This window comes from Aulonocara sp. 'chitande type north' Nkhata Bay, linkage group LG1 (assembly GCF_057382095.1).
Source record: "Aulonocara sp. 'chitande type north' Nkhata Bay isolate Kocher_YH1m ecotype deep benthic linkage group LG1, A_spYH_male_GT1.1, whole genome shotgun sequence".
In the NCBI taxonomy this organism is placed as follows: domain Eukaryota; kingdom Metazoa; phylum Chordata; class Actinopteri; order Cichliformes; family Cichlidae; genus Aulonocara; species Aulonocara sp. 'chitande type north' Nkhata Bay.
The window spans coordinates 24,876,192-24,893,496 of record NC_141344.1 but is presented as its reverse complement, the minus strand read 5'-3'; the positions used below and the strand labels follow the sequence as shown (position 1 = coordinate 24,893,496).

At 43.7% G+C, this 17,305-nt stretch overlaps 4 protein-coding genes and 1 long non-coding RNA gene across 7 annotated transcripts in view; 3 read left to right on the top strand and 2 right to left on the bottom strand.

Moving 5' to 3' along the window:
• The window catches only part of LOC147339151 (uncharacterized), a 13,340-nt gene extending 9,960 nt beyond the window's left edge, over positions 1-3,380 (top strand). For both annotated transcript variants that reach the window (XR_015128866.1, XR_015128865.1), the window contains exons 2-3: positions 760-885; positions 2,161-3,380. This is a non-coding gene — a long non-coding RNA (uncharacterized LOC147339151). The remainder of the gene's footprint in view (positions 1-759; positions 886-2,160) is intronic.
• ercc5 (excision repair cross-complementation group 5) overlaps positions 1-7,902 on the bottom strand; it is a 9,645-nt gene extending 1,743 nt beyond the window's left edge. The window contains exons 1-13 of the mRNA XM_086289861.1: positions 6,986-7,902; positions 6,682-6,857; positions 6,475-6,590; positions 6,200-6,301; positions 5,815-5,884; positions 5,456-5,599; positions 5,117-5,321; positions 3,923-4,804; positions 2,960-3,234; positions 2,149-2,268; positions 1,356-1,569; positions 776-920; positions 66-266 (exon numbers count right to left, since the gene is read on the bottom strand). Of these exons, the coding sequence (XP_086145987.1) occupies positions 66-266; positions 776-920; positions 1,356-1,569; positions 2,149-2,268; positions 2,960-3,234; positions 3,923-4,804; positions 5,117-5,321; positions 5,456-5,599; positions 5,815-5,884; positions 6,200-6,301; positions 6,475-6,590; positions 6,682-6,857; positions 6,986-7,142 (2,807 nt within the window). The 5' untranslated portion in view covers positions 7,143-7,902. The remainder of the gene's footprint in view (positions 1-65; positions 267-775; positions 921-1,355; positions 1,570-2,148; positions 2,269-2,959; positions 3,235-3,922; positions 4,805-5,116; positions 5,322-5,455; positions 5,600-5,814; positions 5,885-6,199; positions 6,302-6,474; positions 6,591-6,681; positions 6,858-6,985) is intronic.
• On the top strand, positions 7,296-11,807 carry blzf1 (basic leucine zipper nuclear factor 1). Of its 2 annotated transcripts, none has more exons than XM_086289896.1 (7): positions 7,296-7,339; positions 8,022-8,120; positions 8,426-8,886; positions 9,118-9,317; positions 9,427-9,555; positions 9,705-9,942; positions 10,045-11,807. In XM_086289896.1, exons 2-7 carry the CDS (start codon positions 8,102-8,104, stop codon positions 10,228-10,230), a joined length of 1,233 nt encoding a protein of 410 aa, XP_086146022.1. In that variant the 5' UTR covers positions 7,296-7,339; positions 8,022-8,101; the 3' UTR covers positions 10,231-11,807. The 2 variants fall into 2 exon arrangements, with proteins under 2 accessions (XP_086146022.1, XP_086146014.1); XM_086289888.1 differs by lacking the exon at positions 7,296-7,339 and adding an exon at positions 7,395-7,724.
• Positions 11,541-14,128, bottom strand: trmt10c (tRNA methyltransferase 10C, mitochondrial RNase P subunit). The gene has a single exon (XM_086289875.1). The coding sequence runs from the start codon at positions 13,387-13,389 to the stop codon at positions 11,884-11,886; it is 1,506 nt and encodes a 501-aa protein (XP_086146001.1). The 5' UTR covers positions 13,390-14,128; the 3' UTR covers positions 11,541-11,883.
• Positions 13,810-17,305, top strand: txnl4b (thioredoxin-like 4B). The gene is made up of 3 exons (XM_086289948.1): positions 13,810-14,017; positions 14,102-14,253; positions 16,413-17,305. Exons 1-3 carry the CDS (start codon positions 13,886-13,888, stop codon positions 16,576-16,578), a joined length of 450 nt encoding a protein of 149 aa, XP_086146074.1. The 5' UTR covers positions 13,810-13,885; the 3' UTR covers positions 16,579-17,305.

The window sequence follows — 17,305 nt, the reverse complement described above, 5'->3', positions numbered from 1 at the left end:
TTAAGAAATATTCATACGTTCAGGAAAAGCAGGCAAACACATTCCCACAAACAGAGAAAGGATATTCTTTGATCATGTCCAGCTGTGGACGTCCCCAGCTGAAGGAGCTGCCTGACTGGTCAATAGTGGGGTGCAGGTAAGCCTGAGCCACCACAGGGTTGGGGAAACCAGGCTGCAGTTTCAGATCCCTCAGCTTCTTCTTAACTTTTGTGTCCCGAGGATCAGACGCCAGGTGCTTTTTCTCTTGAGCCTCTGACCACCAGTTACTACAGTTAAATTAAAAAAAAGAAAAGAACAAAGGCAACAACAATAAGAAAGAAAGCTCAATGCAGAAATAACATTTATATTTACTCATGGTGTTTTTTAGCACACAACCCCAATCCTAAAAAATATGTAAATGCAAAAAAAAAAAAAAAATGCAATGATTTGCAAATCTTATATAATAACATTATTCACAGTAGAACATTAAAAAAATGAGAAAAATATTGGCTCAATTTGAATTTGATGGTGGCAGCATGCTTGAAAAAATAAAAATCGGCACAGGGACATGTTTGACTCCAATGACTCCCACCCCCTCCCTAACACACTGGACAATCTGAAGAGCAGTTTCAGAAACAGGTTCCTTCAACCTCGCTTTCTGAGGGAACATTACAGGAGGTCATTTCTTCCTGTTGTTATCAGACTCTTTAATTCATCCACCTGAGTCCAAAAGATCACAGACATCCAGTACTGATTGTTGTCTTTGTCTCTTGCACACAGAAGCAATCTCACCCACCTGAACTGTATCAGTGGCTCCAGGCCTGGTCCTGGAAACTCATTCAGTATCTCCATGCCAGTCACGTAGCCGACCCCTGGCACACCCTCCGTGTAGTCACTTCCAAGCAGGTAAGCCAGATTTATCATTTTAGTCCTGTCCAGACCTGACGGAGGCGAGATTACAGGTTGTTAAGTAAACAGGAAAAATAAAGAAAAGGACAACACTCTAAGCAATAAGACTGTGCTGACAGCCTGTTACACAAACACCTCTCCCTCATATGTACAATATTAGCTTATGAAATTCCTGTTGTGATGTGCCATCTTAGCACTGTTACAACACTCCCATAAATATGACACCATTGCAGCTGCAACCACCAATAAAACTAAATCAACCATGCACGGAGCCATGTGGGTCAGTGTGCTGGTTTAAGAGAAAATAACTATAATGTGCCCATGAAAGAACATGATTGTTGTGTTTCCACAGCAATCATGTATGTAGATTTAATACATTTGATTGGAAGCAGGCTTGAATTCCATCCTTTGATATATATTTTTTCATATAACCCCACACACACACACACACACACACATTCACTGACTGAGCTGGCTCTGCAGGTCGCTGTGCTGGTAATGTTCGACATATTTGTCCTGGCTGAAGAAGTTCTTGTAAACGTGACGTCCTCCAAAGAGCCACACGTCCGAGTCGTCTGTAATGGTCCCGTGCGTGTGGTCGGCCCAATCGAGCGCCGCACACTGAGCCTCGGCCTCCATCGGAGCCACCAGATATGGGACGCCGAACAGCCGCAGCAGCTCCTGGTTTCAAACGGTCATTACTCACAAAGTACAATAAGATGATGTAGAGCGTTCTCAGTATCAGAGTTGGCGTTTAGGGGTTTAGGTCTCATTATGTCCCGAGATGTGTTAAAAGACTCTGATCTTAAAATTACAACCCTTTCAGCTCAACAGGCTGCGGATGTTTCTGTGGTCATCTGAGAGGTACTTCTGCTCTTAGCAGCTGATTACAGGAGCAGCTGACAGGATTAAAAACAGATCGCACACACTGAGCTTTTACCTCAGTGTGAATTTTATGAAGGAGAAAATGCTGACAGCATTTGGCTTTCAGGGGTGTGAGCGAGCCAGCAGACGCACAGCAAAGACTGTGAGGTAGCAATGACTCTGGGAATGTCTGGCAGAGGTGATGCTGGGAAATGTATCCCTGCTGGGAGTTAACACCTGCTCTGATCTGTCAGATCCGCTGTCAGCGCATTAATCTATTTACACGCTGGTTTCTATTTTTTCTAATTAAAGCGTACACATCAACTTTTTAAAAAACATATATACTTGTTTACGGTCTGCGTGTGGCTGTATGTGCTGATGTGATTTCTCTCTCACCTGGCTCTCCAGGTACATCTGCCCGGTGACTGTGTTGGCCATTCTCTCCTGCTGCTGTTTCTGCTCCCTCAGGTTGCTCTGCTCCACCTTCAGGGAGCTTTCCAGGGCCTCCAGCTCATCCTGCAGAACAAACACACACTTTTGCATGTCAACCTGCTCCTTATAGTCTTGTTTCTGTTTATGCTGAAGAATGCTTGACGTGCAAAACAACAACAAATAATTATAGATAAACCAGAAAGTCTGAAACTGTCATTTCTTCACAAACAGTAATGGATATAGCTGATAAGAAATCAAAGTACAGACATGACGTACGTGTTATTTTTGAGTTGCAAAACCTTGGTCATGACTCACTGAATGAGTGTTTGCTTAATAATATTAATACGAAAGGGTGTTAGTTGAGCATTCTCTGAACATCTGGTCTTTCCTCAGGAGACAAATCAACACCAGTTCGGTAAAACTTACTTACACGACCATCTCAAATTAATGGACTGGGTTTGGGGATATGCCCATCATAATAATTCCTTTTTTTAATGATCTGACAGTTTGATCTGAAGTGATCAGTATGATCTGAGTAGTTCTCTGTTAAAATATCAAAAGGATACCAGTCTTCTGAAAATTTCAGCACTGAAGAGCCCAAAAATGAGCCCTTAGTTTCACATAAGAAGAAAAAAGAAGAATTTTTTTACGTATTAGAAGAAAGTAGGCCACGTGTGACTATATTTGTAGTACCGCTTGAGTACTAATGAATCATCAAGATGACTAATTTTCTGTCTATCAGAGATCAGTAAACTGCAGAATTACAGAAACTTACAACATCAAAGTGTTCCCATTCATTGATGGCTGGAGCTGATCTGGATTCTGTCTCCGTTTGCTCTTTCATCTCATTCTGTGCCTTTGTTTCTGCTTCTTCCTCTGAGTTCAGCGCAACAGTTGAGGAAATTTCTGCTAAACTTTCCTCTGAGTTTCCTTCTTCCTTTGCGTCATCTTTATGGACTTTATCTGGATGTGCTTTCTCTCCAGTTATCACGAGGGAATCATCTGCAGTCTCCTCTTTTGAGTCGTCTTCTGAGACCTCAATGAAGCTCTCTGAGAAAACAGGGAAAGAGCAGACTGAGATGACCTTTGCATTCCCATAAGAGAAAATGTGGCGTTATTTCTAACTGCAGTGACTGATATGTTCTGGGACCACGCGTATATGTGGAAAGCATCAACAACAATAGAGGATCAGGCTGGGTCGCAAAGCGGCTTGCAGCAGACACCTAATAAAGTGTCGGCAAGCAAAGGCGGCTTAATAATGTGCCTTATGGCAGATTTACCAACTAGATCAGCTGGGCCACCATCTGGCTTTTGCTGATGCATCAGGGCTGCACGACCTGAACAAACACTAACGCTGTTAGACCAAGCATGGGGTAACTGGCATAATTACACTTTAAAATCTGGTTAATACAACATTAAGCGACTGGTTTTCCTTGATGACTGAACCTACTCTGTAAGCTAGATAATTTAATCTTTACCCAAGGCACAGGACCAATTTGCAGGATGTCTATTTGACGTCCTATATGCAGCCCTGTTATTATATTATCCATACAGTGATCGGTTTTGTTCTGAGAAGTCAGGCTTTTCAGAAACCAACACGTCTCAGTTCAAAATTTTATATTAAAATGTAAAACCCTCTGCTTATTTAAACCTGTAAATCTGACATCTGGAAGCACAAACACACTACAGATTTAACACATTTTGAATGACTGCAATGTGAAAGACACCATTACTGTACCTTCTGACTCGCTTTCCTCGCTGCTCTCTGACTTCACTTCAGATCCATTTTTCTCTGGAGCTTCGGTGAACTGCTCTAAGAGTGCGGTGGGTCTTCCAGAGAGCTGAGGAGAGAGGTTTGTAGATACTGGGTTTTGACTGTTTGCAGCAGCAGCAGCATCCTGAGGTGTGCGCTCTGGTTCTCGTCTATTAACTTGTTCTTGTTTCTCCACTCGTGCCCGACAGCTTGTCTTTATATCCTCAGACAGCTCTGCTTTCCTCATCTTATCTTCTGAGCTGATCTCCTTTGCTGCTAATCGAAGTGCTTTATTTCTCTCGCCAATCAATTCTTCCATCTCGTCTTCAGAGCTGCTATCTAACAACCTGTCTTTGTCACGTAAACTTTGCCCCGTGAGCTTCATATCAAGGCCTTTTTCTTTGAGTGAAGGTTTGGCCTCTTCCTCCGAGCTGCTGGTGACCGCTCTTGGGGCACGATGATGAATATTTGTTTGATTGGTGGGCGAGCTACTCTTAAATTCAGCAGCTCCACCTTCATCTTCAGCCAGAACCTGTTGGATTGCCAGCAGTGTGCGTGGAGACATGCTGCCACCATCCGTCTTAACCCGGTCGGACTTCTCCTCGTCGGAGCTGTCGTTAATCGCAGCCTGGATAGCTCTGAATGTCCGAGGTGAGGGCGGTGAGGCGTCTCCATCAGACGGTTTTGATGCTGAGGGTTTGGAGTCGCCTGAGGAGGTAGCTTGCGCTTTATCTTCTTCCTCACAGACAGGACGCCAAAGAGGCTCAGGTTTGTCTTTGGGCCGTCTTTGACAGCCTGACAGGGAGCTCCCAGCCCAGGGTGCAGCTGCAGGTTGGCTCTCGGGGGCTGTCTCACTCTTTTTGGTGCCTATGAAGGTAAAGTGGAGTGCAGTTTTATAAACTAACACAGAGGCAAGCTTGTACTTTTTCATTTCAGCCTTCTGATATGTCAAAAGAAAAGTAAAACACAATGATCCACCAATAAAAATCTGATAAAAAGAACTACATCATGATGTTTTTGAACAAAAAACTGTTTAAAATATGAACTTATATGAACATTACTTGTCTTCCAATGAACCTTTTAAATGTTCAGACATTTAAATGTGATTCGGAAAAGAAATCTGTAGCACTGATTATCTATTTTCCAGACAGTAGTGCAACAATCCACTGACTGCCTCACCTTTGATAAGGATATAGTGAGAATGGTCTTCTGAAACCAGCCGCTGTGCCTCCACGCTTTGCTGAGCTCCGTCCTGCTGGCAGACATCTGGAGCACTGCCTGCGCTCCGGTGGTTCATCTCCTTCTCCACACCCTCCAGACGCTGGTTCAGCCGGTTCCTCTGCAGCAGGCCAGCCAGCTGGTACTGTGAAAAGTCTCCGGACCGCTGAGAGAGTGAAGAAGCGTCAGGAGACACTGAAGCATGAGTGAGGAGTTATCCAGACCAAACTATTTCCATTTTAAAACATTTAAAAATAAAAAAAGCCTTAGCAATAACTGTAGCCTGAGAGTGAGATGTACCTCTGGAGGTTTGTGAAACATGGTCCGCCGTCTTTTAGAAAACTCTTTCATGTCTTTGAGGATCTCATGTTTCATTTCAGGAGGCAGGCTGGCAAAGTCCTCTGAGTTGATGTCCATTGAGTTGGGGTCTTCACACATGTCTCCCTGAGACATGAAGAACAAACTCACTTTAGTCAGTGAGGACAGTTATACAATAAACGTAAAGACAGTTACCCATATGTGAACAGAGACACAAGGCGATGAATTTTACTGGATATATAAAGAAGAGTTTGTAAAGGAAAAATTGCAAAAATATGTTAACATTTTGGGGAGAGGATACCAATTTGGTGCACTTTCAGAGTGCAATGACACCATTTTACCTGATACATGTAATAACTATCAACCATTTCCTCCTCCTCCTCCTCTCGTTCTTCCTCCTCCTCCTCTGAGCTGTAAGTGCAACAGGAAAACATTCAGATGTTTGTTATTGCACACTATGTTTGATATGGCACTAAATAAAGACAACCATGCATTTTACTAATTGCTCCTTGGTTCATATGAACTGTTTGGTTATCTGAGAGAAGAGGGCAAGAAAACAAAAAGTTTCTAGTCGTGGATATGAAGCCATTTGCTTTCACAAAGCACCTGACCCTCCTGGCATGTCCACACATGTGGAGGAAAAGAGCTTTTCAGCATTCCGTTTACCCAGAAAAGACCCTGCATGGATTCTGACTAACTTATGTATGCAAGCAAGTGAACAGTAACCTGCTTTTGGCTTTCTCCTCTGCGGGTGGCAGTGCTGGAAGAACATACATGTCATCCACCTCATTTCTCCTCACGCTGGAGAGGCTGGGGAGAGGTTCCTTACTGGGAAGTAGGAAAGAAATGTGCGTTAATTTCAGGCCAAAGCCCTGACACTATAATGACTCCAGAAGGAGAGCAGAGGTATTTTTATTTTGTTGATGTCATTGAAGAATAGGAGGGTAAACATGGGAGGAACTATTTACTGCTGGTTTAGGGATGCTCCCTCTGTCCCTCACCTGTGGTCTCCAAGTGCAGCTTTGATAGCCTGTCTCTTCAAGAATGTTTTGAGCAGTTTCTCATTGGTGTTTCTGGACTCGCGAGTCAGCTCCTCCTTCCTTTGCCTCCTCAGAGCCTGCAGGAGGAAAACAAGGTTAAAATGAAGACGCTAAGCAGGAATCGCTTGCCTGCTACACAAACGCATGCACGCGGGCACACAGACTTACAAGGGTCTGCTTCTTCAGCAGCGGTGCATCCCCATCAAACACAAAGACTGGCCTGATGCGGAAGAAGAGTAGCTTACAGATGCGGTGGAAGAGAGTGAGCAGGTGGGCGTTCTGGACGCTGTTGCCTTCACGGTCCCTCACCCCTTTCACCGCCTGGTTCAGCCATATACTGATGTCTGAGGGGGGCTCTGGTTAAGGTTTCTGCTATGACTGAAGTTAGTAAAACCTACACACTGCTGAGACAGAAGAAGCAAATAATGGTGGACAGATCAAAGATAAATACAGCATTTCTAACTGAGGATACCAACAGCAAGGATCTTTCCCTCCAGTGTCTCGGGGTTGATGGGTTTCCCTGTGCTCTCCAATAGCCTCCACAGTCCGTGCACTCCCATGGTTAGCAGTCCAATTAATGTGTTACAAACTGAAACATACCGCCACAGTGCGCTATAAGCACTGAGCATTTGTCCTGAAACCCCTGGAGCAGAAAAAGGGGATCCCTTTTTAACATTTGTTGCAACTGTATTTTCATCCGGAAAGCAATTATTCCCTTCGTATGAAGGTTCCGGGCTTGGGGCGGGAGGGGTATCAATACTCTGTTACACCAGCAGTTTATCGCAGCATCTATTTCGGACCATAAATCAGCTGAGGCTTAAGAAATGTTAGTAGAATGATAGATAAACCGATCTGAGATCAGTGTGTTGTGACGTTGAGGGGAGTAATTGGGTGGAATAGTTCCTGGGTTACATCTGACAGGCTACGTGCGACCTGCGCTACTTTTTCGACAAAAACGATTATTTTGTAGATAATGTAACAGCTATTCAAGTTTAGGATTACAAAACAAAAACGTGGCTTAATATTTACGCAGTTATTTCCATCTGGCGAGCGGGTTAGAAAGGTGTATTGCTGGTTTAACAGGAAGTTTTGCCTGGGAGGTAAAAATCAGGGTAAAAATCTCACACGAAATCGCGAGAGGCCAACTGTGTCCGGTGGCAAAACAAACAGCCTGGGGCTTACGGCTAGTTAAGCGAGGAGGATTCTACCCAGTATGTTATCCAATTATATCTGTGAACTCACTAGAAACGATACCAAATACACAGAAAAGCGTCTTGTATACTCATTATGACACAGCTAATGCTAATATAAAGCGAAGTTGTTTATCATTGACGCTGCTCTGCAATCGGCTAATGTTAGCACAGTTAGCTTCCTACCAAGTTACCGTTATCACGTTACGTTTTCAGAGCCTCAGCTGTTAACCCTGACCTTTGACTGGCGGTCTTCTTTAATCATTGGACACGACAGGTGTTAAAAATATTTCACTTTCCCCATTGTTGTTATTACAGGGCGAAGGGCCACCCGAGACGTCATCAAGACGTGGGTTTCACCCAAACAGACTACCTTTCACACCAACACCACCTCCACCATGACTGCTGCTGTTAGAGGTACGTGTGGTTTCTTTGTGCTCTAGTGTTCACATTTTACACACGGGTATTTGTAAAGTCAGCGGAAGTAAACTTGACCAAGAGTTGATGGAAGTCTGTCTTTTTATCGTCTTCATGCGTTTCTTGTGCTGTTTGGTGTTTGCGGAGCTTCTGTTTTTGTGAAACATAAACAAAGCTGACACACATAAGGATTAAAGCTTTACAACATTGTTAGGCATATGTATTCCACTGCACTGTCCGCATGTTAGAGGAATCGGACTCAGTGCAAAGTGTGATCACAATTCTTGTTCCTTTTTATCTTCCAGATTCTGCCAGTGTGCCTGTCCGAGGTCCTGGCGATGGCATGGAAACTGAAAAACCGCCAGCCATCCTGGAGGTTAACACAGATACACTTCCACCAGGTCCATCTGAAGTTCCCCTCGTGAAAGTAGCTAGCCCAAAGCGCAGCCCCAAATCTACCCATCCAGCACCTCCTGCTGCCCCGCAGCCACTCGGAGTGCTCCACCTTGGGAAAGTAACTCGAGAGGCCTGCACAGAGGTGGAGGCTGTGAGGATCATGGTCCCACGTGCTGCTATTAGCCGGAGCAGCCGCACAGGAGCCACTGAGGCGAAAGGGGAGACCGGGCAACAGGCTGAGGAGCAGGGGTCTCCTTCGCTGCATTTAGTGGAGGACTGGAGAGGACAGCTGGTGAAGCTGCAGAACTCTGAGCGCAGGCTGCTGCAGGACAAAGAAGGCCTGTCCAATCAGCTCCGTGTGCAAACAGAGGTGAGGCTGCAATGAAACTGACACGCATTATTTAAATATCAGACACACTGAGGACCCTTTTTTTTTTTTAAATGGTGAGCACAACAAAAATGTAACTAATATGGTTTGTTATTCTTAAAGCTTTTTTATTTTTAATGACAAAGTTCTTTACAATACGAAGAGAGAAGACAGTTCAACTTCTCATTTGTGTTTTCAGTTGTAAAAGGAGGTTTTATCAAATTTGTGCGCTAGGTGAACCGTGAGCTAAAGAAGCTGCTGGTGGCGTCGGTGGGTGACGACCTTCAGTACCACTTTGAGCGCCTGTCACGGGAGAAAAATCAGCTGATTTTGGAGAATGAGGCTCTGGGCAGGAGTCTGGCACACACTGCAGAGCAACTAGAGCGAATGAGTATCCAGTGTGACGTTTGGAGGAGCAAGTTCCTGGCCAGCAGGTAATTGACAGAATAATTCAGTGGAAGATAAATTAAAAAATGTATGTGTGTGTATATATATTATCTGTGTTTTGCTGAATAAACTCTTGAATTTGTGTTGTCTCCTCAGAGTCATGGCAGAGGAACTAACGAATGCCAGAGCAGCTCTGCAGAGACAGACCAGAGAGGCACAAGGAGCAATTCAGGACCTGCTGTTGGAGAGAGAGGAGTTCTCCAGGGACATGATGCTCACCCACAGGTAAGATTGTGACTCACATGTAGTGATTAAATAAACTGGAGTGTCTATTATAAGAACTCTAAACTTAAAGCATACTGGAACTCAGAGCCCCTGATGCTGGCGTGAATGATGGCAGTATGTGTTGACGTTACCTGTTTTTGTGTTTTCAGATCTCTGGAGCAGCTCCTGGTGTCTCTGCAGTGGGGCAGACAACAGACGTACTATCCCACCTCACAACCCCTAAGCACGGGAGAGCTGGCGGTGGCCAATCACAAGCTAGCAGACGCCATCAACGCCCACCTGCTGGGTAACAGCGGCGGCAGCAGCACCAATGCCGCAAAAAGCAGCAGCAGCAGCGCAGCAGCTGAGCAGCTCTGCAGCACACCGGCTGAGAAGATGGCCGAGAAGGTGAAGGTTTTACATGTTTGTTTATGATAAATATCATATTTAATTTCTCACATTTGTAAGAAAATCCAGAAACTCACAGATGTCACTCACTTTCTGTCTCAGGTGCTGAAGAGTTTAGATCCCATTTCCTGCTCCGAAAACAAGGCTGAGTCTCCACTCAGTGACTCCACCCCCTCAAACTTCCTCAATAGTAAGAAGAGCATTGGCAGGTTTCACCCTTACACCCGCTACGAGAACATTACGTTTAACTGCTGTGAGCGCTGTACAGGAGACATCCTGGTGCTGTAGAGGTCACAGAGACTACCACAAACATCGTTGGAGCTTATTTCAAAGGACTGAGTGTAGTCTGAGGGTTACTGGAGCTTTGTGTTTAGTTGGAACAGCAGCAGACAGTTGCTGCTCTCCTGGTTGTGGTTTTACCCTGACTGTTATTTTTACATTTCAGATGATGGTCGGAATATATATGGCTCTGTTTATTTTGTTACTTTTATTTGCTCTTTAACTGAATTCAGGAATCGTAACGCAATGATTAGACATTTCACTGGGATGTGACATCAAGGTGAGTCCGTGTTATGCGTTGAACAGAGATGCAAACATGCACGCTGGAAGCGATTCACAGCAGCGTGATGATCGGTGACCATAGTCACTGGCGATGGACATGGACAGAACCCAAGATCAGTTTTTCTCGACTTCCAGGCCAGCGACTAAAGTGACTACCTGTAAGAATGATTGACTTATTATCTGAAAGTATATGCATTTGGAGGTTACCTAGGCAACTGGAGCAGAGAATATATTTATTTTTAAAAAAGAAAGTAGAAATGTGGAGATTATAGTTTCAAGCCAAACAGCTGGCACGGCTGCGATACCTTCTACAGACGTCCTTGTGTAGATGAGTTAGTGAAACAACTTGATCATCTGTTGGTGTCTTATTGTATGTTGTGACTTACCTACTTTATTGCACCCAGGTGTAACCATTGGATATGCTTGCATCTGTCCATTGCCAGCCACTTTGGTTTGCAGAAATTCAGCCAACTCTTTCAAGTTTGTGCTTTTCTTTCTTCTGATCAGATGCAATGTTTTGCACCATCCTCATATTTATCACTACACTGTGTTTATGTAGTAACAGAGAAATTATTGCCTTATTACTGAATGCAATTCTGAAGTAACTCATCTATACAAGGCATTTTTAGAAGGTTTTAATTGCCACATTTTGACTTTACTCTCAAAATGATCAAAAACAATTTTTTCTTAATGTGGCACTAATACTCCTTCGGAGCCTCCAGTCTTTAGTGTGTTTTGAGGGTGTGCTGAGTTTTATTTGCATATTCCAGCTGTAAGTTTGATCCTGAGACTTGAAAGTATGTTGTGTAAATACCCCTCCAGTGAGCTGCTTCCACTGTGACTGTATATAAAGTGAATCAGGGTCCCTCCTATACTGCAGGAGCCACACTTCCTCTGTATAATGGTGCTACCTTATTTAGGAAAACACTGTATTAATATATTTTGTATATTTCATCATGTAAATGCATTAATATACAGTATTTTGGAAGTGGACAGATGGTACTACAAGAGCAAAAATGACCTTGACTCTTTTTTTTTTTTCCTCTTCATTTAATGTCGTTTTTGTTTTGTCTATTATTATTTAAAAAGAAATGTATAAGGGCTGTATTTTTGCTTCAAAACACATTACAATAAAATAACTGGTAATCGATTGAAAATATGTATTTAAAACTGAGCTGTTTCTTTCATCTCTTTTGGAAACGACTGCTCTTTGCAGTAATAGTGATGGTTTCATCTGCAGTGAATGCACAACAAATATCTGTACATCCTTTGTTTTTCTAAAATAAAGACCAAAGTAGTTTCTACTTTTGCATTGTTGTCATTAAAGCAGCATTTATTCACTTTCAATTTACATTTACAAAATAGCAAAAGTTTGTTTTCTCACTCCTCATGCCACCACATCCTGTTCCTGCCTCCACTTTTTCTGGCTTCTATGTCACTCTTTAATGATGTCCGTACTTTGGTTCCAGCTGGTGTGTTTTCTCTGTCTCTTCCAGTGAACCCGGACTCTCTGTGCTCTTTGTTTTTAAATGTGTTTATATTTCTTTTCTCTCCTGACCTCGGTGGCCTGTCGCCATCATCTCTGGCTCTGTGTCTGGTAGTCTGCGTCTGTTGTTGGTGGAAGCCATCGTGCTTCCTTTTAGGCACAAACTGTAACGCCTCATCCCATCTCCCTCTATCCTTGAAAGAGAGCATAATGCGGATCATCTGATCCAGAGTCAGATTTTTGGCTCCCATCTCCCAGTGGAGGAACTCATCGAGGGGTAAACGGGCTGTGGCCAGCTTCAGACGCTTTGCATTGGCCAGCGATAAGCCTTTCTGGATCGAGCGGTCCACTAGAGCTCCGATGATATAAACCTTTGAGTGGTCAAAGGTGCGGAGGACGTTGGGCGAGTCTGCAGTGAGGTACACGAGCTGTTCGCGGGGGAACAGGTCAACGTGCTGCCGCTCAGAGGTGGAGATGAGTAGGCGCTCCCAAGTCTCTGCACCGTACCGTTGGAGCAGCTCCTTCTTGTAGAGTCCATCTGGCTGCAGGTTGCAGAAGTGGAGATGGTAGGGCTCAGTGGCACGCCGGTTTAGCCCTTCAACATCCATCAGCTGGGACACCGTGTTCTCGATCTCCCGTCTGGACATGTGCGACTCATAGCTCATGTCAAACACCAGCGGCTGACCGAACACCATGGACTGAGCGGACTTCCACGCCAGCAGCTTGTCCAGAGAACGGTCCCAGAATTGAAGGAAGAGTGTGTTTTTCAACCTGGGTCCACCCTCGCCCTCCCCTTCCTCTCCACCGCTCTCCATCAAAGATGCTTCTCTCTTGGCTGCCTTCTGCTGCTGCTTCTCCTTACGGGCCTTTTTGTGGCGCTCCCTGATAGCCAGGTACTTCAGGTACTTCTTCCTGGAAGACTTGGTGGTGAGCTTCGCCAGTGTCTCCACCTCCTCATCAGTCATCTCTTCAGGTACAAGCTTTCCAGCTTGCTGCCACATCGCAACCAGATCCCGCATTGCCTCCAGAGAAGACCCGTCCTTTGAATCATCTCCTGGCTCTTTCAGGTTCTCATCATCATCATCACTTTCCTCTGCTTCATCTTGAACCTGCTTCTCATCAAATGCAGCCTGGGATCTCATCACAGACTTCCACCTGTCCAGATCTAGAGCCTCTGTTTCCTGGGTTTTACCTGCTTTCGTCTGCGCAGCATCTGTCCCCGCTGGGCTGATAGCACTGAGGAGGCGGATGGACACCGCGATGGACGCTCTGTGCCTGCTGGCCCTGCTGTTGCTAGTATTAAAACTGCACACTTGCCTCCCGAAAGCGCAGAATGACACAGAATGAGCGCATTTCCAAAAAACAGCACAGCCTCTGGGAGTGAAGAGCCGCAGCAACATCGCCACAAATGAAACGAAACAAGAGCTGCTTAGAAAACCAGGAGAGCCAGACTGTGTTTACAGAAGCGCTTCTCCCAGACTTCCGCTGTTATTCAAGTATTACAAGTAACGGCAACATCTCACTCAGAGTCCAGAACGTTCTCAGACGTGTGCTCACATGTGTTGACGGCCAGGCTTCTCAAACACTAGGGAAGAAGGTCACGGTGTCACACTATAATGTGTCGTAGAGGAAACAACGAGGTGGCACAGCATCGATTGTCTTTGTTGAGAAGAGAACACGAGCCGTTTTTAGCCAGCTAAATCTATACAATATATTTAAATGGTAATATGATATAATAAATTATAAACCACAGCTTATTTAAATTATTTCCACAGTGTCTCTAATTAAAGTTAAGGCGGATATTTGATGGTGTCGCACACGACGCAATGATGACGCACTTCCCTCCCGGAAGTAAAACAACCGTACAGGGGGAGACGTTAGCTCGTTAGCCTCAAAATGAGTTTGTTTTTGCCCAAATTAACGTGCAAAAAAGATATCGACGAAGTCATTAAAGGGGTGGCAGAAAAAGTCGTGGTTTTACGGTTCGGCAGGGACGATGACTCGGTGTGTCTGCAGCTCGACGAGATAGTAAGCTGAAACGGTGACATGAATGTAAATAATAACTGCTCACTCTCTACTTTAGCTCATGTGTCTCCTGTCTTTCTGTTGTAGCTCTCTAAAACGGCCCACGACTTGAGTAACATGGCGTCCATTTACATCGTCGATGTTGATAAAGCTCCCATTTACACGAGATACTTCGACATAAGCTACATCCCCTCCACTGTCTTCTTCTTCAACGGACAGCACATGAAGGTCGATTATGGGTGAGTGGACCTAGGGCTCAGAATGACATTAACCTAAAATCACTATAAGAAGACATTAGTTTGAAGCAGTCGAATAGCTTGAACCAGGGAAGTGACCCGAGTGATTATCGAGGGCCACTGAGCTACCCCTCAGTTACATTTTCCTTGCCAGACTTTCTTGAGTTTTTTTTGTTTTGTTAAACAAACGCTTAAAAGATTACTTAGCAAAGAAGTAATCTAAAACACACACACGCACACATTGTGTCTTTAGGCAGCAAAAACACCTTATGTGTCTCTGCTTATTTAATTGAATCTATGATATGTGCAAAAGATAACAGACATTAATTGGCACTTTTCACCTACAAGGTGTATTACAAATAGCTATTAGCTGAAAACATAGCATTTGTGATCATGCTGTGCAGTGTTCCCTTAAAATACATATGAAAAAACTGTAGGAAGTCAAGTTACACAGACTGGCGTTTAATAAGCCACCAAATAAGGCAGAAACCAGAGATTTTTTTGATGGTAAACTGGTCTTGAAGTACAGAGAGAGAGCTGTGCGGGAAGTGTGATTTTTATCATGGTGGAAGCAAAACTGCCAAAGTAAGAGGAACTGCATGGCAATGTGTATTAAACAGAAGTGTAGTTCTTATCTTCTTAGCTGCTGGTTCAATGAATTTTGAATAATGAATCAATATCACATTATTCAAATTAAGAGATTTGAATCAGGAAATCAGTTTTTTTTAAACCCACCCCTAAATCCAAGTATACCTGGATAGAGAAAAAAAAAAAACATGGAAAATTATCAGTCATGAATTGGCCCCCCAAAAGCCCAGACCTTAGCATTATTTAAGCACTGTGGGGTCATCTTAGATATGTAGATAGATAGCCATTTACGTGCATATGCAGTGAGATTGGACCCTTTCTGACTGTACATACAAATCCCATACTTCACATTGGGAAGACATGTCAAGAGAGGTAGGATGGAAGCAATGAATATGCAATATATGATGGAACATGAGGAGGAAAAAGAACTCCACCCAGACTGAGCTACTACAGGACGACAGTTTGAGAACAGAAAAAAAACACCTCAGCACAGAGAGCACATGAGTCTTCACACCACCATATAACATAAAGGACATGCATCGGAGCCGCTTGGAGGGGGAGGAGGGTGATTGTATATCTGTGTCTGATTACGTGTGTCTGTGTGCGTGTGTGTATCCTGTATCAACTGAAAAGAGAGCGTCCTTTCACCCAGTTCTAAGCAAAAGTCAGCAGTTCTCCAGCCGCCGCAGTTGGCCTTGAAGGATGTGGCCAGAGGGTCAAATCACAGTCCTGTTATCAGGGGGAGTTGTTCCAGCCAGCTTTCGGCCTTGAAGCCTTCTAAGCTGACGGCCGGGTAGCTGAATAAGATGATGGTTGTTTGGTTTAAGGTTAGAGTGACCGGGCTGCATTTGATTTCGCAGGTGATCTAATATCCATCACTGGTCCCCAGGTCTATCCAGTTCTCTTTGCAGAGCTGTGAGCTTCTCCAAGATCTTATCCATATTGCGTTCAATAAGCACGGTTTGAGTACTCACGGCTCTGCCCATCGCGTCGATCTTGACAGACAACAGAACATTCATTCCTGAAGGCTGTTTACAGATGTTATATAAAAGCTTGCCTGTCAGTCTGCCCCAGGGCAGCTGTGGCTACAATGTAGCTTGCCATCACCAGTGTGTGAATGTGTGTGTGAATGGGTGGATGACTGGGTGTGTAAAGTGCTTTGGGGTCCCTAGGCGGGACTAGTAAAAGCGCTATACAAATATTTGCCATTTGCCATTCCTGAAGGCTGTTTACAGATGTTATATAAAAGCTTGCCTAAGAGAGTTCAGGTTGTGTTGAAGAATAAAGGTGGTCATACCAAATATTGACTTTCAAACTCATTCGAATTTTACAAACTCTGATGCTCTATTTATTTTGACACGTTTCATTAACGTTGTATTTCCGTTCCTAATTATAAAGAAATAAGGGATTTCAGACTTTTTTCAAATTCATTTTGATGGCATGACTTTCAACTTAAGAATAATCAATGTCAATTTTGTGGATACATATCAACACATACCAAAAGTATAAGCTACTGCTGATGCGCAAAGAGTCAGAATAAGGCCAACAGTTGTTAATAATTGTTTGTCTTTCAGCTCTCCAGATCACACCAAGTTCGTTGGCAGCTTCAAAACCAAGCAAGATTTCATGGACCTGATTGAAGTGATCTACAGAGGAGCCATGCGGGGGAAAATGATCGTCCAGAGTCCCATAGATCCTCAAAATATTCCCAAATATGATCTCCTCTACCACGGGATTTAGAATCGGTGACTTTATTCATTATGTGATGGGCAAGAAGCTCTGCAGAGTAGCACTGACGGCTGCTGAATGAGTAACAAGAGACATTCAGACTTTGAACCACAAAGTAGCTGTTTGAGGAATACTAAAGTGCCTCTGATTTAAAGACTGTTGAACATTTATTCTTTTTTTGTTGTTGTTCTTGTTGTAGAGATCAAATTACCGACAGTGTTTTTGCCTTTACTGTTTCTACTCCTGATACTTTAAAGGTTCTTCTAATTCACTTAGACAGGGAGTGTAACAGTAAGGAGGATTGCGGGTTAGTAAAAACAGATATCAACAGAAGTGTTTTGCAAATATTTGATGATATAGGAAATGCAAACCTAAGGGATGTAAAGAGTTTGACTGCAGGGTAGTCTCTACCAGTTTTTAACAGAACTATGTGGGAGGCTGGAAAAACTGGAATGAGTTCAAATTTTACCTGTGTTAAGTAATGGCAGGTGCGCACTCTGTAGTGGGATTTGTCAAATGTTTCATAGTTTATTTTGTTAACACTAAAAAAAATTTTTATCAGTGAAAAATATAATTTTGGTGTTTTTTGTTTTTTTCTGCCTTCTTCACACGTTTGATAGGCGTGAGTTTTGATGCACTGTGTTAGCGTTTCCTGTGGTAAACCAATGTATATCAGCAGCGAGATGGCACATTTATCCACTGTGCATGCTCTGCTGTTATAATAAAATTTCAACCATCA